General features: G+C 45.4%; 2 protein-coding genes across 4 annotated transcripts; both read left to right on the forward strand.

Moving 5' to 3' along the window:
• Window positions 1–175: 175 nt before the first annotated feature.
• On the forward strand, window positions 176–5736 carry eef1akmt2 (EEF1A lysine methyltransferase 2). Its single transcript, XM_012829828.3, has 6 exons — window positions 176–357; window positions 746–811; window positions 1142–1256; window positions 1363–1470; window positions 2923–3139; window positions 4624–5736. Exons 1-6 carry the CDS (start codon window positions 239–241, stop codon window positions 4719–4721), a joined length of 723 nt encoding a protein of 240 aa, XP_012685282.2. The 5' UTR covers window positions 176–238; the 3' UTR covers window positions 4722–5736.
• A 7249-nt stretch (window positions 5737–12985) lies between these two features.
• Window positions 12986–26740, forward strand: LOC105902343 (protein FAM53B). 3 transcript variants are annotated; one of them, XM_012829918.3, is made up of 5 exons: window positions 12986–13105; window positions 19615–19807; window positions 20293–20347; window positions 22142–22812; window positions 25036–26740. In XM_012829918.3, exons 2-5 carry the CDS (start codon window positions 19757–19759, stop codon window positions 25441–25443), a joined length of 1185 nt encoding a protein of 394 aa, XP_012685372.2. In that variant the 5' UTR covers window positions 12986–13105; window positions 19615–19756; the 3' UTR covers window positions 25444–26740. The 3 variants fall into 3 exon arrangements, with proteins under 3 accessions (XP_012685372.2, XP_012685373.2, XP_031434817.1); XM_012829919.3 differs by having other exon boundaries at window positions 22145–22812; XM_031578957.2 differs by lacking the exon at window positions 20293–20347.
• The last annotated feature ends 120 nt before the right edge of the window (window positions 26741–26860 follow it).

Here is a 26860-nt window from a genome sequence, read left to right on the forward strand (position 1 = left end):
AACTAGTAATATTGAAGATTATATCGTTGTGGTCAATCGGAGCATGACGGTTTTTGTGATGTCGCATTGTAGGATGTAGCATATTTACTTCAAACGACCGTGTCTGGAGTATACGTGTTTGAGGCAACGACAGCACAAGTGGGTAGAGTCGGACAATACTGATGGACGAAAACTCCACCAATCAGGATTGGCTTCCGCCAGTTGTGGAGTAAATATTCACCTCGTTTCCACCGAACACATGAGTGTTATGGAGAAAGACAGTTCTGCAATCAAGAACGCGCCTGATGACTCCTCGGAGACAGTTCAAAACACTGCCCTGGACGATTTTACACCATCAAAGCTCGGGACAAAAAAATAGTAAGGACATGGTGAAACAATAATGTTAGCCAGCTAGAAAGTCCGGCCATGCATCTCAGCTAGATAGCACATGTCCTTCACTCTCGCCAGTGTCAGATTCATTTTCTGGTCAGTAAGAATAAACCAAATAAACTTAATGTTGAAAACATTTTTTGGGAGCTCTTTTTTTAAATGGAAAGTTTGTTTTGTAAAAACTGCTTTGGAACAAAATGATGATGTTATGCCTCGATAGAGGGTACTTGGCAACATTGTTTGGATGTATGTTATACAAACAAACTGTTCAGACGACGAATCAAGATTCATAAGTGACATGCATTAGGGAGAACAGCGCTGCTTTCTCGGAATTATTAAGTTGGGGACTAATTGAGCCTTTTCTCTGTTTTTGCAGCTGGGATGATGCCTATCAGAGGGAACTCCAAATATTTAAAGACATTGGGGACGTCGGTGAGATTTGGTGTGTGTTTGAGGCACTTTTTATTAAAAAAATCTTACTGGGTTGTGGTGGTTATGCATCTCTTTCATAGACCTCAAAGCAGTTACACCCAACCCCTATGCTCAACTGACATTTGTGTAAGGGTTATTGTTTTAGCACATAGAGATTGATATTTGCTTTGGGCCTCCAAGGGATTGCAGTCAGATAACATATAATTCGATAGCCTTTTGGCAAAGCTCACAAATGTTTTAAGCGCAGTATGTTTATGGGAGAAGCCAAGCAAATAAGACTGCAAACCAGACATATTCCAGATTAACTTGTTTACAATTGAGCTCTTTCTTATATTTCAAGGTTTGGTGAAGAGAGCATGGATCGAGTGATCAGATGGATTGAAACACAAACTCTATCTGATGACATTACCATATTGGACATTGGGACTGGGAATGGCATGTTTCTAGTGGAACTGGTAAGTTAGACAGACACATCAAAAAGGAAAGAAGACACACTATGAGTACTTTCAGTGCATTTACGTATACATCTGTTTATTTAATTGTTTGTTTGTTTGTTTGCAGGCCAAAAAGGGCTTCACTAACCTCACTGGTATCGACTACTCCCTTGCTTCTGTAGAGCTGGCCAAAAGTGTGCTGAGGGAAGAGGGCTTTGCTGATGTAAACATTGAGGTTAGTATCAAACTAAAGCAATTTACAATTGAATCAATTCAGGCCATACCAGAGGATATTTACATGAAAGATGTTTCTCAGATATAGTTATTAATGTCAAAATACAGATGACTGGCCCTTGCAAATGCCACTACCAGTTTTACCAAGGCCTCTTTTGCATGTAAAACAGTGGGTACAAAAAAGAGATAAATATGAATACAGGTAGTCGTGAAAGTCAGTCTAATGGCACAAACGACTGTACAATAGCAAGATTAGTATGTACCCATGCCTTTTCTCACACTATTTCCTAAATCTAGTCAATACCTGTGTACTCCTCTGAAGGTCAGTCTTGTCTATCACTGTTCAGACAGACAGACACACAGACTAAGCCACTGGCGCTTGGCAGAGTGTGGCAGACAGGAGCCCAGTGGCCAGTCTCTGAGCTCCACTCCTGGAGAGAGAAGGCTGTGTTTGTCCTACAGTCACAGGAGGGAGGGTTTGCATGGAGATGTTAAACCGATGGAGCTCTGCTTGCCTACCCTTCATAAAAAACAACAGGCTCTACCAGTGGCCGGGACTGAACATGTATGCTGAGAATTATGGGGAAAGAAAAACAAGTTTCAATGCAGTTATACATATAGCTGTACTCGACCCTTACCAGGTGGTTATGGATCATGCATGTATGCCTAGAAACTCACACACAGTGCACAGAATGAGCCTGGTTTGATGTTTCTACATAACAGCCAATATTGACCCTAGTCTGGCAGCCAACGGGTTGAGTTGTGTGCTGGCTGGCCGGCATGCTGGCAGCACGTCCATGCTTCCACTAAACAGGAACACTGCTGCACTCTGTGTATATTTGTGTGTGTGTCTCTGTGTGTCTCTGAGGCCTGAATCTCCTTACGTGTAAAATAAAGTTTTGGGGGCCTAAGACACATAAGGGTAATCATACCTTGCCTGGATCTGATGTCCGGCACTGCATGGTATGATTCAATGCCCCAGTCAAACTCAGTGCAAGTTGCTAATTTGCTCCCAGTGGTGAAACGCATTCAGTGTGATCGGTGCAGAATGTATACATTTCTGAGGCTCATAAAACCAGGCATGCAGGGGCTTGTGGGTAGATATGTATGTATGCAGTAATGTTATGGTAGCTTCTATGGCTCAACGCCTGGACTTGGACAGAGGAGGGCTTTCATTTCTTTTAGCTCATGTGTGTGTTTGGGTTTGGGACTAGGAAGTAAAAAAAAATTGCCAGTGTTATGTTTGGAGAGTGCACCATAACAGGATGTTAAACAACCATATTCCCCACACCATTCTGTTTTAATCATAAAATCCCAACCTGTGATTCTGGTGTGGCATGTGTAGATATTGCAGAGATGTACAGGCCAGTCTGTGCACAAAGTCTTCGGAGACTCAACAACAGCCCCTGTCCTCTACTGTACTCATCAGTCCTGCCTTTCTTTCCCACTTCAGGTAATGGATTTCCTCCACCCTCCCTCTGGCTTCAGTTCCTTCGACATGTGTATCGACAAGGGCACGTTCGACGCCATCAGCCTCAATCCCGAGGACGGGCAGCAGGGGAAGGCCCAGTACGTGGCCTCTCTGAGGCAGGTCTTGAGGCCCCAGGGCCTCTTCGTCATCACGTCCTGTAACTGGACCAAGGAGCAGCTGCTGCAGATCTTCAGCCCAGGTAACGAAGCAAAGGCAGGGGTGCCAGGCGCGTTGCGGCAAGGCGCACCTCCCCTAAATCATTGCGTGGTCTCAGCTGTCCTCCAGGAAGTGTACGGTTGTCATCGGAAGAACTGAGAGAGAAGCAGGGGACCGTGTTAGTTGAGTCTAGAGCAGAGGTTTTGATTTCTTTTACCAGCTGCAGCCACAGCAGTGGCTGAACCCATTTGATTTACAGCTCCCAGGCAAGGGCATGCTTCTCCTTTTTCTTGTTCCTCCCCTGCCCCCCCTCCCCCATGCTCCTCAGATGGCCATTTTGAGCACTGCTGGCATGAGCAGGCTTGCCCCAGTGGCAACTTCCAGTGAGAGGTTGTGTCTTAGCTCATCACCTGCCACTGGCCTGTTTGTAATTCCACTGACCCATGGGTAAAGGGCCGAGCTGCCCCATCCATCATAGTGTCAGCCCGCCTCTGTCAAGTTCAAAAGTCAGGTAACTTCTCAGCAGAGCAGCCTTTGCTATTTCGCTTTGGCATGGCTCTGTTTTAACAACATGCACACTACAATTCCCTCTTTCAACACGATTGGGGAGCTTAGCCCGCTCACTTTCTCTGCCACACAAAGTGCCTTCTGACCTATACGTAACCAGCAACTGGCAAACAAAAAATGTTTATTAAAAAATAAGGCAGTTTTCTACAAGAAAAGTCTTCCAAGCTCAAAAGTATGTTCAAGCTTCAAACCTAAAGTCAAAAGTACGTTCAAGCTTCCAAGTCAAAAGTACGTTGTAGGTAAGTGTCTTGTTGAAATTCTGTCTGAGTGAGCAAACAAGCGAGCAGTGAAAAAGAAAATGGAAAGAACTCATGGATAGAACACTCTCAGAATTCTCAGTCCCGGATCATTGAGGAAAAGGAATGAAATGTAACGTTCTGTAAGGGGGGCTAAAAAACGAAGGGAGTGATTAGGCCTTATAAAAATGTTCACTGTATACATAAGTATATTAATTGTTGTAATGGTCTTTATCCACAAATTGTCTTAATGCGCAAATAGTATCAAGAACACTAGGACTTGTTTCTTTGAGTTGTGATTTGGAGCATGACATACGTACCAGGAGGGGGCCTCGCCGATGCATCGGGTGTTGTCAGGTTGTGTTGAGGAGAGCTATACATTTGTATATTCTTTTTCAAATGACCATTTCACTTTACTTACCACATAATTGCATGTTGAGTGTTTAGAATATATAAAACTGTGTCCCCCCCCCCCCCCCCCCCATGTTTCCCCACTGGTTTTCTTGGCAAAGAGAAAAGTTCCTATTTTAGCAGGGTTCATCTCTTGACCCGCAGTGTGCTGTGCCAGTTTGTGTCTCCAGATTCCCTGCATGTCATTGCTAAGCACCAAGTCTGTAATGGCTTTCTGTCACTTGTAGCTCTAAAACATGGTGCTGAAATATGAGTTGTAGCAAGTACATGACCTTGACCCTCTAACTGCTTGTCCCTTTCTGTGCGTTTCCAGGGTTTGAGCTGGTGAAGGAGCTTCCAACTCCTTGTTTTCAGTTTGGCGGAAAGACCGGAAACAGTGTGACAGCCCTGGTCTTCAAGTATCAGGCTTGAGTCCTTCTTGCTGATGAACACATTGTTATTTTCAAATGGCCAAGGCTCTGTACAAACCACTTCAACAGAAAACCTGCACCAAAAGGACAAACAAAATACCTGTGGAACAAAAAATCGTGTATGTTTTTTGGCTGACATCATAAAACATCACAAACATGTTTTTTTTTTGTTTTTTGGTGAAGACTAGTTCCTAATTTGCCTTCAGTGAAGAATGAAATGTTACATGTTGCCTTTGTGTGTGTGCAAACTAGAGCCCTGAGTGGAAGTCCTTTGAAATGGTGAACCTCCGCGTGGCCTCTTAATGGCCTTGTAAACTGGGAAATCACCAGCAGATTGGCTGTTCAACCGTTATTATGGAGACTGACTTTGCATACTACCTCCATATGTCATTTTGTGTTTCAACGTGTGTGTGTGTGTGTGTGTGTGTGTGTGTGTGTGTGTGTGTGTGTGTGTGTGTGTGTGTGTGTGTGTGTGTGTGTGTGTGTTTTGAAACACAAAATGACATATGGAGGTAGTATGCAAAGTGTGTGCGTGCGTGTGCGTGTGCATGCATGGTAGGTTACAGAGGTGCACTCTAGTCTCATTTACTTCCTGATATCCTCTCAGAAAAAAAATGTGTTGGGATGGAAGTAGCATTTCCTTTTTCTTCAGTCCCACCAGTGTGATATCTCTCCTAAGCACTGCACAATGATCCATTGTAGTAGAGTAAGTAATATGGTATGGAAGAACGTTGAGCTTGTGCAGCCGGAATCATCATACTTATAGAAAATCCATACTTGAACAACTAGAATCTATGGACATTACTTGCACATCAGGAAAGCTTTAAACATAAAATGCCCCAAAGCCCAATTTTTTTCTGAAGTACAATTGTGTGGTCCAAATTGAAACACTGGCTTTTTACTGGTTTTTACATTGTGGCAATGCGGCACAGCAGAGGGGGGTATTTCTCTGCTTATTTAAATACTGTCTTAAGTGGGTTTCAAAGATACATAACCTCTCTGTTCATGTGAGAGATTGCAATAATAAATAATGTGGTTCACGGTAGTGAGTGAGTCATTTGTGCATCATGTTAGTTTTGATGCAGTGCTGGGAGAGCCAGACACCATTGTACTTTGTTAACAATATCAGGTGGAGCTAAGCTGACCTTCAAAATAGTTTTGTAACGTTTTCAATGGAAGTTTATATAGAGTGTACAGAATTTTTTCAAATCCTTTTGTAAATCTGTGTCCTCCATTACTCCACTATAGATAATTGCTATATTTGGGTATGTGCACTATATGATGCACGAAGGAAGACAAACTACAAGTCTTGTGGATTGGTACATGTTGGACATAGCAGACTTACACACGATGTAGGAATACACGGTTGCATTGTATTTCTAGCAATGGACATTCACCCTGTGTCCTGTATTATCATTGCATTAGTATTATGGGTAATATTTTGTATGACACACTATCGTGTCTGAGTTACCAGTTGATAACAGATCGTAACAAATGTATTGTTATTCTTTAAACATATAAGCAGGATACCCAGTCAATGATTTAAGATAATCCATTAATGAATTTGAACACACCTTATGGTAGCCAGCATATGCACATTTTGTTGTGTAAGCTAGCTAGCACAATGCTAGCATTTTTGAGACATTCTTCAGCTCTGGAAAAAAACAGCTCCTGATTTCTTGCTCTGTTGCTGTCATTAAGAGTCATTGGCTTTTTCTTCCCTTTCATCAGAATCTGGGCTAATGTCCCACTAAAAGAGGTGACTGCTTAGGCATGCTTTTACATAAACACACAAGGCATTAGCAGAATCAGGGCCTGGAATTTTACTGGGTTTCTGGTGACCCCGGATGGGTGGAGCCAAACACATCAGTGCTTCCCAGGAAAAGCTGATAGTTGGTCGTGTCACAGAGGAGTGTACTGTGAAATCTGTTCGCTTGAATGTTTGTCAGACAAAAAGCTGTTCAACATTGCAAAATGCATTGCTCAACTGTGTTTCACAGTGCCAGTGGGTAGGGCACAGGATACTGTGTGTGTGTGAGAGAGAGAGGGAGATATAGTTGTGTGTGTGTGTTCATTTATTTTAGCTAAAGAGTGCCCAATTTTTCTGCAAAGACAGTCACAGTGTCACAAACACTTCGATTCCCAGTGTTCTCTGAGCATACCAACTCCCTCACACAGGTGCTGTCGCTAAGGAACAAGGCCATAAACAGGAAAGAAGAGCAGGGCACAGCCCCGTGCATACGGCCCAGCACAGGAACGGCCGTCAGGTTTTCCGTCAAGCATTCCTTCCACATGGTAGCCAGGAAGTAAGGCACCGAGTCCTCCTGTTATACCTGCAAAAGGCACAAAGAAACAGGGGAGTGATGGCCATATGCAAAGAATTCCTTGGATTAGGATCTTGTCTGGCAGATAATCAAGACAAACTCAGATTTAGATTGTAACCATGTGATCAAAAATCAACTGAAAAGATTGAGATTAGATTAGACAACTTTATTGTCATTATGTAGAGTACAGGTCAAAGCCAATGAAATGCAGTTAGCATCTAACCGAAAATGCAAACATATAGTATTATTTATAGGTAAGTGCAGGAAAACTACAGCATAAGTGATGCTATATCTTACAAAATCTACAGTGATGTACATTGGAGAGTTACAATATACAAATGTTATATCTAAATATTTTAAATATGTATATACAGAGGAAAGGTGGACAGTGTTGGGTGTAAATGTAGGGTGTATATGCAGTATGAACAGCATATGTACATTTGGTTAAGTATGCAGAGTATAAATTGATTATACAGTGGGGAAAATAAGTATTTGAAGCGATTTCGCAAGTTTGGCCACTTGCAAAGAAATGTGTGATCTATAATTGTAATAGTAGGTGTATTTTAACAGTGAGAAACAGAATATCAACAAAAAAATCCAGAAAACTGCATTTTATAACATTTATGACTTAATTTGCATTTGATGCAGAAAATAAGTATTTGAACCCCTAGCAAAACATGACTTAGTACTTGGTGGAATAACCCTTGTTGGCAAGCACAGACATCAGACTTTTCTTGTAGTTGGTCACCAGGTTTATACACATCTCAGGAGGGATTTTGGTCCACTCCTCTTCGCAGATCCTCTCCAAATCCTTAAGGTTGCGTTTTCAATATGAGGGAATGAGGTTCAAACCCAATATTCCACGTTGCATGGCCCCATCCATAGTCCCCTCGATGCAGTGGAGTCGTCCTGTACCCTTGGCAGAGAAACAGCCCCAAAGCATAATGTTTCCACCTCCATGCTTGACGGTGGGGATGGTGTTCTTGGGGTCATATTCAGCATCCAAACTCGGCAAGTCGAGTTGATGCCAAAGAGCTTGATTTTGGTCTCATCTGACCACATCCTGTCTCCCAATCCTCCTTAGAATCATTCAAGTGTTCATTGGTAAACTTCAGACGGCCCTGTACATGTGCTTCCTTGAGCAGGGGGACCTTGCGAGGGCTGCAGTTCTTCAAACCATTACGGCGTAGTGTGTTGCCAATGGTTTTCTTGGTGACTGTGGTCCCAGCTGGCTTGAGATCATTCACAAGCTCCCCCTGTGTAGTTCTGGGGTTATTCTGCACCTTTCGGATGATCACCAATACCGCACAAGGGGATATCTTGCATGGAGCCCCAGACCTAGAGCGATTGACAGTTGGTTGGTGTTGCTTCCATTTACGAATAATCGCACCAATAGTTGTCTGCTTCTCACCAAGCTGCTTGTCGATGGTTTTGTAACCCATTCCAGCCTTGTGCAGGTCTACAATCTTATCTCTGACGTCCTTGGTCAACTCTTTGGTCTTGCCCATGGTGGTGAGGTTGAAGGTGTGAAGTATGATTCTTTGGACAGGTTTCTTTTATACACGTCACCAGTTGAGATCAGGTGTACCTTGTTAGGCCTAATGAGGACTAATCTGTGTGCTTCTTGGGCACATAACTGGTCATTGGGAGCCAGAATTCTTGCTGTTTGCTTGGGGGTTCAAATACTTATTTTCTGCATCAAATACAAATAAAGTCATAAATGTTATAAAATGCAGTTTTCTGGATTTGTTTGTTGATATTCTATTTCTCACTGTTAAAATACACCTACCATTACAATTATAGATCACACATTTCTTTGCAAGTGGCCAAACTTGCAAAATCGTATTCAAATACTTATTTTCCCCACTGTATGTACAGTAACATTCTTTGAACAGTGTGGGTGGCACAAAATGGCTGTGCAAAATATGAATAGTGCAAATAACATGTCCGTTAACGTACTGAAAACAGTGGAGTAATGAGTGCAATTATACTATTAGAGAGGTGGTGTGGAGTTCAGCAGGGTCACAGCCTCAGGGATGAAGTACACACGCGCACACACACACACACACAACAGGGTCACAGCCTCAGGGAAGAAGCTCCTCCTGAGCCTGCTGGTGCGGGAGTAGAGGCTCCTGTAAGGCCTGCCGGATGGGAAGACAGAGAAAGGTCCATGGTTCAAGGTGGGAGGCATCCTTGATGATGTTTCTCACCCTGCCCAGGTTGCACTGGGCGATGATGGCTGTGAGTGTAATGGGTCGGAAGTCATTGAGGGCCGTATTAGTGGAGTGCTTTGACACTGGCACGATGATGGCTGTCTTGATAGTAGTGATGACAACTGCCTGGGCCAGGGTAAGGACCGTAAGGACCCCGGCCCGGCTGTCCTGTGTAGGCTCTAGGCGTGTGGCCAGGTATTTCTTTCAGGGTCAGCTGCCTTCCGTGCATTCACCTTACTCAGGGTGGAGCAAACATCTGAGGTGGAGAGTGTGAGAGGCTGTTCATCGGATGGTAGATCTGCTTTGAGGATGACCTCCTTAAAGGTTGTTGATATTTATGCTCAAAAGCCAATCAAATGCACCCACCCTTCTGTGTAACTGAAGCCACGAGCACCCCATATTGTTGGCTGGCTGGAATATTGTATTTAGTGTACATACAGTGGGGAAAATAAGTATTTGAACCCCTGCCGATTTCGCAAGTTTGGCCACTTGCAAAGAAATGTGTGATCAATAATTGTAATAGTAGGTGTATTTTAACAGTGAGAAACAGAATATCAACAAAAAAATCCAGAAAACTGCATTTTATAACATTTATGACTTTATTTGCATTTGATGCAGAAAATAAGTATTTGAACCCCTAGCAAAACATGACTTAGTACTTGGTGGAATAACCCTTGTTGGCAAGCACAGATGTCAGACTTTTCTTGTAGTTGGTGACCAGGTTTACACACATCTCAGGAGGGATTTTGGTACACTCCTCTTTGCAGATCCTCTCCAAATCCTTAAGGTTGCGTTTTCAATGGGAGGGAATAAGGGAATGAGGTTCAAACCCAATATTCTACGTTACATGGCCCCATCCATAGTCCCCTCGATGCAGTGGAGTCGTCCTGTACCCTTGGTAGAGAAACAGCCCCAAAGCATAATGTTTCCACCTCCATGCTTGACGGTGGGGATGGTGTTCTTGGGGTCATATTCAGCATTCTTCCCCCTCCAAACGCAGCAAGTCGAGTTGATGCCAAAGAGCTTGATTTTGGTCTCATCTGACCACATCCTGTCTCCCAATCCTCCTTAGAATCATTCAAGTGTTCATTGGTAAACTTCAGACGGCCCTGTACATGTGCTTCCTTGAGCAGGGGGACCTTGCGAGTGCTGCAGTACTTCAAACCATTACGGCGCAGTGTGTTGCCAATGGTTTTTTTGGTGACTGTGGTCCCAGCTGCCTTGAGATCATTCACAAGCTCCCCCTGTGTAGTTCTGGGGTTATTCTGCACCTTTCGGATGATCACCGATACCGCACGAGGGGATATCTTGCATGGAGCCCCAGACCTAGAGCGATTGACAGTTGTTTGGTGTTGCTTCCATTTACGTATAATCGCACCGATAGTTGTCTGCTTCTCACCAAGCTGCTTGCCGATGGTTTTGTAACCCATTCCAGCCTTGTGCAGGTCTACAATCTTATCTCTGACGTCCTTGGTCAACTCTTTGGTCTTGCCTATGGGGGTGAGGTTGAAGGTGTGAAGTATGATTCTTTGGACAGGTTTATTTTATACACGTCATCAGTTGAGATCAGGTGTACCTTGTTAGGCCTAATGAGGACTAATATGTGTGCTTCTTGGGCACATAACTGGTCATTGGGAGCCAGAATTCTTGCTGTTTGCTTGGGGGTTCAAATACTTATTTTCTGCATCAAATACAAATAAAGTCATAAATGTTATAAAATGCAGTTTTCTGGATTTGTTTGTTGATATTCTATTTCTCACTGTTAAAATACACCTACCATTACAATTATAGATCACACATTTCTTTGCAAGTGGCCAAACTTGCGAAATCGGCAGGGGTTCAAATACTTATTTTCCCCACTGTATAGTGTATAGAGTGTGCACCCTGTTTAGTTGTGTACCAACAATTGAGTTTTTTTGAATGCACACACAGAATGGACAGCTAGAAGAATGTGAAGAGAAGTATGCTGAATTTGACAAAAAGCGTATATGATTCTAAACGAGGACTGTACCTTTAAATCATCAGCCATTAAGGGACATTAGGTTTCGCGAAACCTGGTTCAGGTTTTCAGGCATATCAGGTCACTATGTTTAGTCAGATACAACAAGAGTAAAGACTGATCCAGGTGTCAGGAGCATGACGTTCAAGCGAGTTCCTGTTTTGCATGTATAGGGTAGGCACGGAACATGTCATGCAAAATACTTCAGTTTCATCCCCAGCCAGTGCCCAAGAAGGGGCCGGTTTGTTTACTTCCCTGTGAAGTGCTCAGGCAGCACACATCTGGGCTGCAGTGGTGTGAATGAGGCTGGAGCTTGTCTGCCAGTGAGCCTGGTTTCCGGAGCTGCCATGGGAAAATTGGTACCAGGCATGGGATGCCTCATTAAAGATGCCAATCATTCAAGCAGTTAAATACAGGATTAGTTCCAAACACTGGGAAGTAAAGGTTCCAGTGTTCAGATCCGCACATGATAAAAGTATTGGGAAGTGATCCAATGTGTGCGTGGAGAGTGCGTACGTTTTTGGGTACTTTCTCATGCAACACAGACAACACCTTCCCTTCTTAGATGACTAATGAAATGGCCGCAGTAAGGTATTTAAACGTGGCGGTAAGGTCTGCGTTGTTATGACTGATGAAACCACACCACCCCACACATAATCCTAATCAGTTTCTCTTGACTTTCCCTCCTGCCTTTCTTTCTCTCTTCCCCTCTCTCTCATGTTCTCTTGCTCTCTCTCTCTTGTACTGGCACCATGAATGCCCCTCTTTCACAGCAGCCCTCAACTGTGATACAGCAAATATTTATGTTTCCCATTCTGTCTCCTAGGAAACTGTTTGAAACTTCATAATACAATTCTTGGCGCACAGATTGAATTACATGAGCAAGGAGCTGTGCCGTTTTCCATGATTCGAGAGGGAGGGGAAGCATGGTCGGACGGGAGTGGGTGGGGGGTAGAGTGTGGAGTTACCAATACCACATTTCAAAGTTACCCTCCAGGTTTGAATTAAGGGAAAAACACTACACCCTCTCCTGTCTACTTGACAAATGCTGGGCTTAAAGTTTACAATGCTTCGCACAGAGCTTCCCAAGAGAGCAAAGTTCATGGCAGTGATTTCAAGCCACGACGAGAGAAACTTAACAAGTTGCATAAGCAAGTAACAATTCAGTGACATCAACAGGTGGTTCCATCATCAGTCATAACAGCCCAACATTAAGATTGACTTGACTTGACTTCAAGTTAAACAAGCTAAACGTAGGCTATTCAGCAGACTAAAATGGTAGTCGAACAACAATTTTTCTTTTCACAACGTGACGATTTCACAAAAACCGGGGCAGCTGTTTCATACTTATTAACTGATTAACCGTGACAGCGTGACATGTTCAGTGGGTCATTGTTTCAAAGTTACATTTTCGGTTCTCAATGTTTCTTATGGGGAGGGTGGGAGGCGTCGACAGAGTGTGTAGAAGATACCATTCTTACGGGGACATATGTTTAGTGGAAGCTTTGCCAGTGATTCATTGTAGACTACATAAGGACTATAAGAATGACAAAGTTGTGAGATCTAATTCTGAGTTTGTTTTGTTAAACTAGAGTATCATTAACTATCCTTCTTCTTCAGCGATAAGAGGACACCAACTTTCATTTAACCTGAGCACCCCTACGTTTGAGGAATGGTTTGGCTGTATGCGGATATTGTAATCATGTCGAAAGTGAACGGAGATGTGTGGAGAGTCCCTCGCCGTCTCCGCAAGTGTGTACACGGGCACGCATGAGGACCCGCTTGCAACCCTCCGGTCCTTTGTTGCCTTGCTCGAAGATGAGTTAAATTGACCTACAGAGTTGGCCAGGTACTCAGACATTTCAAATTACAACTTCTTGTCTGTTGATCACACAGTGTTTTTCCTCTGTGTAGTATGCACCAATTTGTCTCTGTTATTACGTTGTAAGCAACAGTTGTAAACATTTAACAACTAAGTTAAAGATCATAAACCTTGTAAATAATTATATATATGAAGGTAGATGGCTGTTTCTGTTGATAGACATAATGGTTAGGAGACCCATAGTAAGACCCAATACTGTAATAAGTAGGCCTAAAGATGTGTGAAATAAAGTTTTTTTTTTTTCGACTTTAAACTATTCTGTTTGCGAGCCACACTCATGGTCCAAATTGCCCTTTTGGTTTATACATAATCTTGTCAGGTATTTAAACCCAAATATAATCGTAATCGCTTTTAAGGTGAAAAAGATATTTGTAACAAAATACGCAAGTCTATTAACTTAAGTGCATTTGTCACCAACGAATTTTACGACGTTTCCCACAACATTCCGCATTTCAGCAGCAGCATTTCGTAAATGTACCTTTGTTATTCTAATGTAGGCTACTTTATGATGTTTGGTGTTACGTAGAACAGCACGACATATATGGAGGCACCGGGATTCTGGTATCTGCGTAAACCCAGCGCATGTTCACTGCCGCTCCGTGGACTAGCCCATGATGTGAAGCGTAGCTAAGGGAAGGCTGATAAAGAGATCACTCGCTTTGTTGCTCCACCAGACTCGGCCAGACAGGGACAAAAGCCTCCCCTGTCTTCCAGGCTCCTGTTCTGTTATTAGGGTGGACGAAAAACTTTGTTCAAGTGCCCCACAACTTACTACCCGCCCCCCTTCACTCGCGGTGCCCTCTTTTCTTACACAGTGCTTGTTCGAATTTCTTTGTTTACGCACAATTTAACTGGACCAGCGTGCTCGAGATCATCTCGTTATGCAGTGTGTTTATTTCACTCCAGGACTTGGTTTTAGGGCGACCGTGCTTCCAGCGCGTGCGTGCGTGCGTGCGTGTTTCGGCACAGTCCTTGTTCACACTGCGGAAACCTTTGTAAGCAGCCTCGAGGCTAGTGTGGTCGCTTTATCTCGTTATATTGACATACACGTGCATGCCGCAAGTTTTTTTTTCTAGTAGGGTTTGTGGCATGACACGATTAACAGCGGACGGGAGAGTCCGAGCACGCTCTGCCTTATGCACACACACGCACACAGACATACATACATACATACCGAACACTTATCACTTGTACCCCGGCCCTCTGGCATAATTTGGAATTGGGTTCCATTCACAGGGCTTGTTGGCTGCCGCTGCCCTCTCTCTGTGTGTGTGTGTGAGATTTATAATTCCAAAGCTAATTTACAAGGGCTGAGAAGCTTTTAAATGGTATTTCGACCACATTGATAGCTGTCTGCAAGGTTTAAAGGCCTCATGCTTAGAGAGAAAGAAGGCCAAACTGTTTTACATTGTATTGTGTGTGTGTGTGTGTGTGTGTGGACATAGAGAGATTACCTTGATCTGGTTCTTGTAGTCTCAAGTTTTGCCATATCTTTGTTTTGGCGATCTGAAATTGGTTTGGCTTTCACTAATGTTGTGCAGGCATTACCTGGAAGTTTTCGCTTCTTAACCTGAACATTACAGGAAAAGTCTGAAAGGATATGTGGAAATAGTGGTGTGAACCCACACTCTCTAGGTATGCTTTGTTTTGTGGAAAACAGAAGGGCTAGTAAGGGGAAGCAGGCAGTGGCTCGTCAAGCTTGCATGTGTGTGTGTGTGTCTGAGTCTGTACATGGGTGCACTTGTGTACTCTGGCCTGTGGCGTCTGTAGCGTCATATTACACGCTGTGTGTGTGTGTGTGTGTGTGTGTGAGAGGGAGAGAGACATAGAATTTATAAGCAAGTTGGTAGTGTGAGTGTTTCTACCAATACATTAAATGTGTGTGTAAGTCTGCACATATGTGTTTGCATAAATAACAAATGTGAACTTCAGGCTCTTGGTGGATATCTGTTATCATTAATCATGGAGTGCTCTGAGCTCCCTTTTTTACCATGCATGTCATCTCAGGCCAGACTTCAGTGTGGCAATCCTCACTGTTCCCTTGTAGTTCACTGTGTTCTGCTATCTTTGACATGCACTTGCATTGGAAGGTCATCCAAGGCCCTGCGCTGTGGATGCCATGGGGGAAGAGGGCTCTATGGCAGCTCTTTCTCTTTGGTGTCTTGGGGACATAATCCTGCACTGGAAGCTGCTGGGTGAGTGGCCGAGCGATTTGAGATGTGTCCCGTGTCCGCTGGCTGTCTCATGAATGTTGATCAGTGCACTCAGGAGTGGCCTGTGTGTGTGTGTGAGTGTGTGTGTGTACCGACAGGCCCAGAGTAAACTTGTGTGTGTGTACGAGGTCCTTTTCTCTCTCAGCCTCAATGCCATGGGGGTCATTGAAGACGACTGGGAGGTTTTCAAGCCGAGCCTCTCAGATTTGCTAGCCTCATTTGCAAAGCTTTTGTGTGTGTGTGCGTTTGAGAAAGAGAGAGAGGATGTGTTCAAGTCTTCCTCAGTGTGTGTTTATGTGCATTGGTGGGGGTATGGGGGGAGGGGGGCAAAAGATAGAGGGGGAAAGAATGGGCTTGTTAGCTATGCCTGTCTTTGTGTGTCTTAACACACAATTCATTTTAATGGCCATCTATTCTTCTGTTGGAGTCTACAGTCATAACCACTCTGCTCTGTGCGCTGCATTCTAAATACTGGGCCTGTGTGTGTGTGTGTGTGTGTGTGTGTGTGTGTGTGCACAGGCTTACCCTCATTTATGATTCTCTTGCCTGGACACTCACAGACATTAACGCCCACCCATACCAGTATAAAAGCAGCCCCTCTATTGCTGCCATCATGCATGGACACACACATGCACAGTTCCACGTCTCTCAGGCATAAAGACACACAGGTTTGTAACACACCCCACCAGTAGTGGGTGAGAAACATTAAAGTGGAGTAGTCAGATAACTGACTAATGAATTACCCCCCACCCCCACTTCCCTCCCCCACTGGCCAGGGACCGGAGAGCAGGCACCAGGCACAAAAGTTACCTCATGTTCTGTTTTTGTTAACATCATAAGACTCTTGTTATGAACGACAATGGGGGTATTATTATGCTCATTTTCCAATACCACAGACACTCTCAAACCCACACACACACACACACACACACACTCTTACACGAAAGCACACATGCAGGGCAAGAACAACGAAACTGCGGTGAATCACTCTGGAGATATGCACTGCTTTTTCAGAGGATGAAGGTGTGTGGCAGCAAAATACAGAAGCAGAAGAATGAGAGAGATGTTATCAATCAGATTGGACAAAAGTGTGTGTGTGTCTGTGGTATTGGAAAATGAGCATAATAATACCCCCATTGTGGATCATAACAAGAGTGTGTAAATGTTTCAATTTCAATGGTGTACATCTTTAACTCTTTCACACACACACACACACACACACACACACACACACACACACACACTCTCACACACACACACACACACACACACACAGAGAAGCTCGTGAGGCATGCAGTTTCTGTATAGGTGCACATGAAGAATGTGTGTGTGTGTGTGGGGGGGGGGATTCCTGAAGGGCACTCAGCTCTAGCCACAAAATCACAGAGCCACCTGAGCAATGCTTTCAGCTCTAAACAGATGTTTGTAAGGATTCACCTTTGGATAGGTGTGTGTTTATTTGCATATTTATGATTTTGTTGCTGTGCATTGCTTAAAACCAATTGGTAGGTGTGATTGTGCCTTACTGAAGCTGAGTTTCAATCACCAAACACAAAAATGCAGGACTCTCTTTTTCTCTCTCGGTATGTGGGTGTGTATAAAGGGAATAGGTCGGGATTAGGTGCAGAGCTTTCCTCAGAAGTCGTTTAATCATGATATTCTTTAGCAGGTGGCAGTGTAGTGGGTGGCATTGGGGATTATGGGAGCTGATTCCTCTACTACTCCAGTACTTTTATTCTTGTGAGCTGTTTTTCCATTGTGTGTGTGTGTGTGTGTGTGTGTGTAAATAACAGCTCGTCAGGAGCATCAAAAGCCACAGACACACATGCACACACAGTCACAGTCCCGGGACACCACACAAATTCTTCCCAGGTGCTTTGTAACCAAACCCAAATGGTACGGGGCACCCAATACCAGGCAGCACCTGAAAAGGCATCATTTAGGTGTCCATTTATCTGCCAGTAGAACATTTCAAGGCATCCAGAGTGCCATGCCTGTTCAGCCCTGCCTGTTTAAATAGCCAGGGAGTACAGCAGCAACAGCAGGCAAATCTAAGCGTTCCTACGGAATAACATCAGCTGGAATGTCTTATCACTCTGTGATGTCATGAGTGATGTTATCTAATGTCTGTGTAACTATGGCCAACTGCTCGCTGCTGTTAACTAGTAGTATTGCTAAGGTGAAGTGAAAGTTATGATGTGTGTGTGTGTGTGTGTGTGTGTCTGTGCGTGTGCATGTGTTTCTCCTAGCATAATATGGGGAACATAAATGTTTCCCAGTTATTTTGCACGTGTGTGTGTGTGTGTGTGTCATGTTGCTGGAGCAGTGGAGATGGATATCGCAATGTAGCTGTGTGCATGTTTGCGTGTGCGTGTGTCTGTGTCCGTCCATGTGTGTGAGAAGGGTTCGTGAGAGGTAGTCGTACAGTACAGTAATGACTGTAATAGAAGCTGTCCTCTGACCCGCAATGTTCCAGTTTGCATAATCAGACCTGAGATCTTTAGTTTAACTCCTGAGCCATTCTACTGAGCTGTCTTTCAGTTGTGTGTGTGTGTGTGTGTGTGTGTGTGTGTGTGTGGTGTGTGTGTGTGTGTGTGTGTGTGTGTGTGTGACAAACTGACAGTATTAGAGAACGCACCACTGTGAGCTTACCTGAGTGCCAGATTAGCAGCCAGCCTGACGTGAACTTGGCACAGTAGGCACACTCAGTCAGTGTCCGTGTGCGTGTGCGTCTCGTTATGTTGTCCTTGTCATTCATCTCATTGTGCGTTTCAGTTTTGGTTCCTTCTCTTGTAGATCTGTTTGGTTGTCCTCATTTGTCATGCATGAGGTTTGTTTATGCAGGAAGTAATGGTTGATCCAATGAAATAAGCACACGAGTATGAGGTATTTATGTGTGTGTGTGTGAGAGAGAGAGAGATAGATAATGTGTGTGTGTGTGTACATGCAATAGAGATTAACATCAATGTTCGTGCTCCAAGTAGGGGTGTAGTGGCAGCTTCAGCCACATTACTCCACTTGTGTTAATTTGACTTGTGTTACTTTGCGTGTGTTCATTTCACTTGTGTTACTTTGCGTGTGTTCATTTCACTTGTGTTACTTTGTGTGTGTTCATTTCACTTGTGTTACTTTGCGTGTGTTCATTTGACTTGTGTTACTTTGCGTGTGTTCATTTCACTTGTGTTAGTTTGGGTGTGTTCATTTCACTTGTGTTAGTTTGCGTGTGTTCATTTCACTTGTGTTAGTTTGCATGTGTTCATTTCCCTGAGCCTTTGCCATTCATGTGCTCCAATTAGAGCTAAAGCACACACCTGCTCCCTGGCCCACCTCTACTACTTGTGTGCGCGTGTGTGTGTGTGTGTGTGTGTGTGTGTGTGTGTGTGTGTGTGTGTGTGTGTGTGTGTGTGTGTGTGTGTGTGTGTGTGTGTGTGTGTGTGTGTGTGTGTGTGTGTGTGTGTGTGTGTGTGTGTGTGTGTGTGTGTGTGTGTGTGTGTGTGTGTGTGTGAGTGAGTGAGTGAGAGAGAGATGGTGGGTGTGTATGTGTGTTTTACTCTGTCAGTTGTCTAGCTCTGGGGTACAGCCGCTGACTGACTGGGCTGTATTTATGGAGTGGATTAACCTGTCTGTGGTGGTGGGGAGTAATCCTGCTTTGCACTCTGCTGTGCAGCTAGCGTTTCTGCTAGAATGGTTCTAGCAGCTGTGGGTTCCTTTGAAGCTCCTTCACACTCCCCCCGACCCACACCACAGGGCTGGTGTGCTGAGCTGGTAGAAGTACACACACACACACACACACACACACACACATACACACACACACACACACACACACACACACACACAAACATATACACACAGAGACACACACACACACATACATACATATGTACATACACCCATATAACACACATACACATACATACACATACATACACACACATACACATACATACATACATACACACAGAGGCACAAGTAGACTCATGCCCGTAATCTTCACCCACACACCCACAACTTCTGGTTTTTGGTTGTGCCGTGCCGACAGTCAGGCACGCTTTTGGGTGTGTTTGTGTGTGTTCGTGCATACAAATGAGTTTGCGTGGGACTAGAAATATTTGGCATTTTATGTACCTTGGGCTTGCACTGTTAGTACTTATTCTGAACTAATGTGGTTTCTCTGTCTCTGTCTCTCTCTCTCTCTCTGTGTGTGTGTGTGTGTGTGTGTGTGTGTGTGTGTGTGGTGTGTGTGTGTGGTTGTATGTACAGGGATTGGAGGCTGTGTCACACACACACTCCTGAGGCCTTTCCCGAACAGAACGCCAACCACTCTGTCCTCATCCAGCATGGCCGCCCCTGTGCCCCTTGTTCTCTTGCACATCGAAGCTCAGGAACACTCACACGCGTTACCATGGTGATTCTCTACTCCAAAACACTGGAAATAAAGAAGGGCGTGGACAATGTAAGCTCAAACACACACACACACACACACACCCACATTCACAGTATAGCAGTTGAACATGCAGATATGAATCATCACCAAAAGCATTTGTCAACTCTGTAATAACACTGTTGTAGCCTCACAGATAGGTCACTCCATGACACAGCAGTCCTGTCGTGACCGTTATATATGGAGGTGAACAAAAGAAGCTGTCAGGTGTCGTTAGTTCAGTGTGTTCCCTTGGTGCCTGCATCTTAAAAAATAATCCGGTGCCATTCAGTCATGCGAGCCCAGGTGGAATTGCTGATGCAGCCAGTTGAACTCAACTGTCAGCATACTTGAGTGACACTAACTGCTGCCAGTTTAGGCGAGGACCAGGTCGAGCATGAGAGGAACTAACATTTTGGAAATGGCACTGCAAAAATGCTGCCATCAGCAAAGTGTTCAGCAAAAATCATTATGGTAAATGGCTCTGGAGAATCACACAGTGTGTGTGTTTATTGCAGCATGAGCCCAGCACCATGAGCAAAGGGACCACACTCTTCTCCTGTAGCTCAGTGGGTAAGTCTCTCACTCACTCACTCACTCACTCACTCACTTACTCACTGTCTCTCTCTCTCACTCACTCTCTTACTCACTGTCTCTCTCTCTCACTCACTCTCTTACTCACTGTCTCTCTCTCTCACTCACTCACTCACTCACTGTCGCTCTCACTCACTCACTCTCTGTCTCTCACACACACACACACACACACACACACACATATATATATACACACACAAATACACACAGTGTCTCTCTCACTCATACACACACACACACACACGCACAGTCTCTCTCTTTCTTTCTATCTGCTTCATTTCTCTAAACTGCTCCACTGAAGACTGAAAAAAGGGTGTAGTCATATCCTCAAGCTCAGTCAGTTGTCACCCTCACCCCCACCCACACCCTCCTAACTGGTAACGTCTCTGGCACACCCTCTGTCACCTGTCGTGTGCCATGCCGTGCCGCACCGCTCACCCGAGTCACGCAAACAAGCCTCTCTTGTTCTGCCTTGAGGTGTACGAACAGCATAATTCTTCCCAGAGTGTTCATTTTTCGCCTCAAGTATTTCCTTGTGTGTTCCATAAATATCAACGAGTAGGCCTCTTTTCTCTCCGCTCCTCCGCTCCTAAAAGAAAGTGTCCCATTACAGACCCACTGCAGTTTCACATGGGCGGACTCAGCACAAAGCTTGGCTACTAGACAGGGCCCAGAGAAGTTGACAATGCTTACTGTGCACCTACAGACCACACTATCAAAAGGCCCCTTTTTTAGGCTGCGGACAAATGTCCTTGTGCCATCTTGTGCCGTCTTGTGCCAATGTGGGTGGGATGTTTCCAGGCCCTTGTGTTTGGCGCGGTCATCCTCGTGTGGCGGACATTGCTCAGATGCCTGTAGGATTCGGCACAGTCTGACAGTTGTAGGTTTCGGACAGTGTGACTCCCTCTCCCACATTTTAGGCCAGATTGTGTCCTGTGGGCTTCCTTGTTCTGGAAGGGATGGGTATGGCGGTGGGGGCTGTGGTGGGGGGGGGGGGGGGGGGCACAGTGGCTTCAGTTGTACTGCACTGAAGGCCTCTGTTGGATGAGGAGAGGAATACTGGTTGCTGTCTAACTGGTATTTTTCTCTCTCTCTGTGTGTCTCTTCCTCTCTCTTTCCCTCGCCTTCTCTCTCTCCCTTTCCCTCTCTCTATGTCTCTTCCTCTCTCTCTCTCTCTCGTGAGTATGTATTTGTGTGTGTTCATGAATGCTTCACTGTCTGTTAATGGTTTTATGATCGCGTGTTAATGTCTGTGCGTGTGTGTGTGTGATTACCTCATTTGAATGCATGAACCGTATTTCTCTGAATGATATAGTGTGTGTGTGTGTGTGTGTGTATGTGCTTGCACTTGTCATATTGTGCATGGCCACGTGTACATGTGTTGGCATGTGAGTATATATGTGGTACATATTTGTGTGTGTGGTGTGTGCGTGTGTGTGTGTGTGTGTGTGTGTGTGTGTGTGTGTCAGAAAGAGACCATTTGTTGGCATGTGTATATGTATGTCTTGTGTGTTTATGACTGGTCATGTGTGTGTTTGTATCTCTCTGCCTGTGAACTAGAAGGAGACACTTTGCTGGCATGTGTATATGCCGTATATACGTGTTCCTTTACGACTGCTCATGTGTGTGTTTGTGTCTTTCTCCGTGTGTGTGTGTGTGTGTGTGTGTGTGTGTGTGTGTGTGTGTGTGTGTGTGTGTGTGTGTGTGTGTGTGTGTGTGTGTGTGTGTGTGTGTGTGTGTGTGTGTGTGTGTGTGTGTGTGTGTGTGTGTCAGAAGGAGACTGCTGGCTGGGTCTGGCGGGGGGCTGTGTCCAGCCTGATAGGGCCCATATGGGGGGAGGACTGGGAGTCCGCACGGCAGCCAGCGCACTCACACACCTCATCCAGGACCTGAGCCTGAACGAGACCCACGGCTCTGGCCTTCCCCCCACACACACCCACGCGGCACCACCCTCTAAGCGCCAGTGTCGCTCTCTGTCCTCCGACGAGCTGATGTGGGGTGATGGAGGGGGAGGGGGGGCCGGGGGTCGCTCAGCCTTCTCCTTGTCGTCCTCGTCGCCGTGGCGACCGCAGGGCTCCCGGGTGTGGTCGTGGGTGGAGAAGCGGCGCTGGCATAGCGGGCCGCCCATGCAGAGAAGCTGCAGCGTCAGCCTGCCCTCGCGCCCCACGCACACACACGCGCAAGTGCACCCCCACAGTCACGGGCGCTCACACACACTCCCGCTGGTCCTGCAGGCACTGCCGCCGCCGCGGCTGGGCGTGTCGGAGCCGGCCGGCGCCGAGCCCGGTGTGGGGGCGGGAGCGGGACCTGGGTCGTTGCCACGGAGCCGTTCGCAGCCCTGCGTGCTGAGCGAGAAGAAGGTGGCAGGAGTGAAGAGGCGCCGCCCGGATGAGCACAGCGGCCAGGAGGCCAGACCCTCCCTGGACTTGGCCAAGATGACCCAGGTAAACCCCTACCAGTCACACAGACACTAGGCAACACTCCCAGACTGTAGACGGAGCTGACTATTGGATATGCCATCGACTGGAAGGCAAAGGCTGCCTGTTCCCAGAACACGTTCTTACTCTCTTTCTCTTTTAGTCACATTCTCTTAATCTTTCTTTCTTTAGTTTTTCTTCTCTCTGGATGTGTCATTCTTTGTCTTCCTTGCCTCAGTCTATGCATGTGTCTGCGTTCTGCTCCTTAGATTAAAGTGCCTCAGTCTATCCATGTGTCTGCTTTCTGCTCCGTAGACTAAAGTGCCCTGTTGCTCTGTGCAGTCTGTGTTTGTTTGGGTGTGTTTTTTGGGTTAGATCAGAAAAGCTATATGAGATGTTTGGGTGCACTCCACAAATATATGTTTCCAGAAATCCACACTGGAGCGTGTGTGTGTGCGCGCGGGTGTGTGTGTGTGCGTATGTGCGTGCGTCCATGTGCGTGTGCGTGTATGAAGAACATCAGACATGCCTGGATGCCTCGCTGTCTCAGCGTCTGAGCTCATGGTGAAAAACAAATTACCAACACGCACACAAACACCAGTATATCTCCAGGCCATAGCTTTTTGTGGAAGAACTCCAACAACAAGCAGGCTAACCAAAAAGATGAAAGCAGGAAGAGAGAGAGGGAAAGAGGGAGAGAGAGAGGGAAAGAGAGGAGTGGTGTTGAAGAGAAAGAAAGAATGCACCAGAAGCTGGCATAGAGGGAGCACAGTGGGCTGATCAGGCCTGGGAGGATTGTGTTGACACAGTGCTGCCAGACAGGAGTTGAGTGTGGAAATTTGAGGCCACTTGCAACCTGTGGGTAGAGAGAGAAATAGAGAGAAAAAGAATGAGTGGGAGTGATAGTGGGGTGTCCTATGCTGACTGTGGCTTTAGGAACGAGAGGGAGAGAGAGAGCCTGAGTTACGAGGATTTCTGAGACATTTGTGGATTTCTAAAGGTTCATCATCAGCTGTTGAGCTACTGCATTCTCAGAGCTGTGGATCTTCATGAACAGGCCTCTCGGGAATTTGGTGTGTGTGTGTGTGCTTGTCTGACAGAGAGAATGAAATTGCAGGGTAAAGTCAGTATTCATTTGTCCATAAATCTGACAAGGTGGCAGATCACTGCACGTTCAGGTCTCCTAGGCTATTAATATAAACTCACTGGCAATGGTTCAAGGTCATAAACCTATTAAACACACACATACACACACACACCCACACACACACAGTGTGAAACACACACCCAGATACACAAAAACATGTACACACTTGACACACTTCATTCCAGGAATTGAAAACATGGTGATCATAGCTGAACATCACTTAGCGATGGGTCCGTGGGAGTAGTTTGGGGTGGGGGGGGGGGGTTTGGCGGTTGGGGTCGGGTGCATACTGGGGATTTTTTCAAACGGAGGGTACACCCCTCTCAGGATGGAATGTTATCCAATCTGGAATACCTTCCTCTCGTGGACCACCCATCCCCCACCACACACACACACACACACACACACACACACATTTACAACCACACACCCACCTGTTAGACAAGGCTGGAACAAGGGTTGTGTTTGTTAGGTGACTATGTGCAGTTTGCACATGAAAGATGTCATGATTCACTCTGTTGTGGTTAGGTCAGGCATGGCTGCTGGCGCACACAAACAAAACGGTGCACACACACCCTCACAAGCACACACATACACACACACACACACACACACACGCACACGCACCCTCACCCGCAGATGTATCAGTCTGAGATGTACCGATGCTTTTGAGAGCACATTCTCACATGCATGCACACACACACACACACACACACACACACACACACTCACACTCACTCGCATAATCTGAAGTGCAGCAATGGTCTAACTGCTAGAAACCTCCAGGAAGTGTGTGGGTAGGGTGTTTCATGCCATGTGTCAGTAGTTACATCTCTGTGGTGATACATTTCCATCAGTGTGACACAGACAAGATGCAGACCGTCAAAGTCCATCTAACTCTGGCTTCATGTTTCACGAGTCACTCCACCTTATTAATCACTGACAGGGATTTCCCCACAAGAGCAGTTGAAGCCTACTAATTACGAGATGGTGTCACCTTACGATCGGATGGAATGTAGCATAGAATTTGAAACCACTCTATTTCTCTTGCATGTAGCTTAGCTTGTTTTTAATTGCCCTCTCCTTTGTTGATTTGTTCACAGAAACAGCACTTTCACAGTCTGAGCTGCCCAGGGTTCTCTTTCTTCGAGACCTGCCACTCACCTGTTGACCCACCCCCCTCTATCATTCCCAGCCAATCAGAGACCACGCGCACCTGCCTGTCTGGCTTGAGGGCAGGGTCTGGGCAGAGTTTGCACAAGAGAGATGGCGATGGGGAGGAGGATTCGTCATATGAGGAGGAAGAGGAGGAGGAGCTGGACACAGACTCTGCGTGTAGTGTGAGCTCAAGGTGTGACACCCCTAACAGGGGCGAGGAGGAGGAGGACGAGGAGGAGGAAGAAGACGAGGAGCATGGAACGTTCTGGAAGGGTAGCCGCAGGGCAGAGGAGAAAGAGGCAGCGTGTGAGTTGGATGAAGAGCTGGACATCGAACAGATCGAAAAGAACTGAGCACGTTGGTCTTTAAGACAGGACAAAAAAACACGGACGGACTTAGCAAGTTGTAAAGCTTCGATGGAGGACTTTGTAATGTCTGAATGTAGGCCTGGAATATTCTGTGGTGTGGGTTTTCTCTGTCTCCTCATCTCTGCTGGGACTGTGGCTTTTCTCTCAGAGAGCTTTTGCCTTCTGAACGACGGGTAAAGGAATAACATCTCTCATTACCAGCACTCTCACATCCATTCTTCCTCGTTGTCCTCTCTGTCTATCTATCCACCTCTCATCAATCTGATGTCCAATCTGATCTGATCTGATCCAGGTAGTCAGGTTCTCTGTGAGAATTGGGGTTTCATGAAGACCTGGAAGGGAGAGAGAGCCTTTGTGGACTGAATTAAAAGCAAGGGATGATAGTTGTTTCTTTAGCAGGGCTCTTCCTTAAATTACATCCTCCTATTACTTTCATGTCTTTGAGGGCTTTGTGACAAATGTCAAAGATCTAGATGAAGTGTTTGTTAATCAAAAGGTTTGATTTCAAATTCAGTTGAGCTTGTGTGTGTGTGAATGATTTTGTTTTGTAAATCCACAAAAAAGGAAGTTCTGTGCATTTGGTCTTGTCTGCAAGTAAACCCACAAACTGAAGCCTACTGCTACGGAATGTTTGTGCCAGTCCCTTGTCTCTTTTTCCCAAGGATGTTGACGTGTATCCAGGCAACAGGATACGTGTATCCAGGCCAGAGGAAAGTAACCACAGAGGTTAAAAGTGTGTCTGTCTTATGGAGCAACGTACAGATGTAGAAAGGAAGTTAGCAAGATGGCGACACCCAGAGAGGCAATGCTCGGCTTGTGTGTCAAAACTAAAAGAAAAGCTTGGTATCTGCAGTTTTGTGTGTAATAGGTGAATGGAAACGACATTGGTGTTCATCTTCTTGTCTTAATACTACATATAAATCACCTTCATTCACCAGATTAATGGCTGAAATTCAAGATGGCTTCCAGCATCAGTTTTCGCAAACAAAAGAAGCAAACACTCTGTTCAAAGCCTTTCACTTCATGTCTGTTTACAGATTTGTGTAAACAGCATATTGTTATATTTTCTTAAATCATAAACAAGAAAAAAAAGACTCACAAATGGACACTGATTCTCAGCGTTGAAGTGCCTCGTAATAGCGATGTATATTTTTCTAATTCTGACTATTTTGTAATCTTTCTCATGTTTGCCTTAGCAGACTAAGCTACAAAGCAGAGGCGCTGTTGTCCTCTCCCTCTTTAAAGGAATTAGATGGAAAATAAAGGCAGAAAAAGACTACTGGCTACTGTTACTGGTGTGTTTCCTTGGCTCTGTGCTCTTGAACTGTTGAAGGGACTCTTTTGTAAGGCTGTTACCCAAATCAGTCCCCCCCAGCCCTCGGCTTACCTCTGAGTGTTGCCT

Source organism: Clupea harengus, chromosome 13 (assembly GCF_900700415.2).
Source record: "Clupea harengus chromosome 13, Ch_v2.0.2, whole genome shotgun sequence".
Taxonomy (NCBI): domain Eukaryota; kingdom Metazoa; phylum Chordata; class Actinopteri; order Clupeiformes; family Clupeidae; genus Clupea; species Clupea harengus.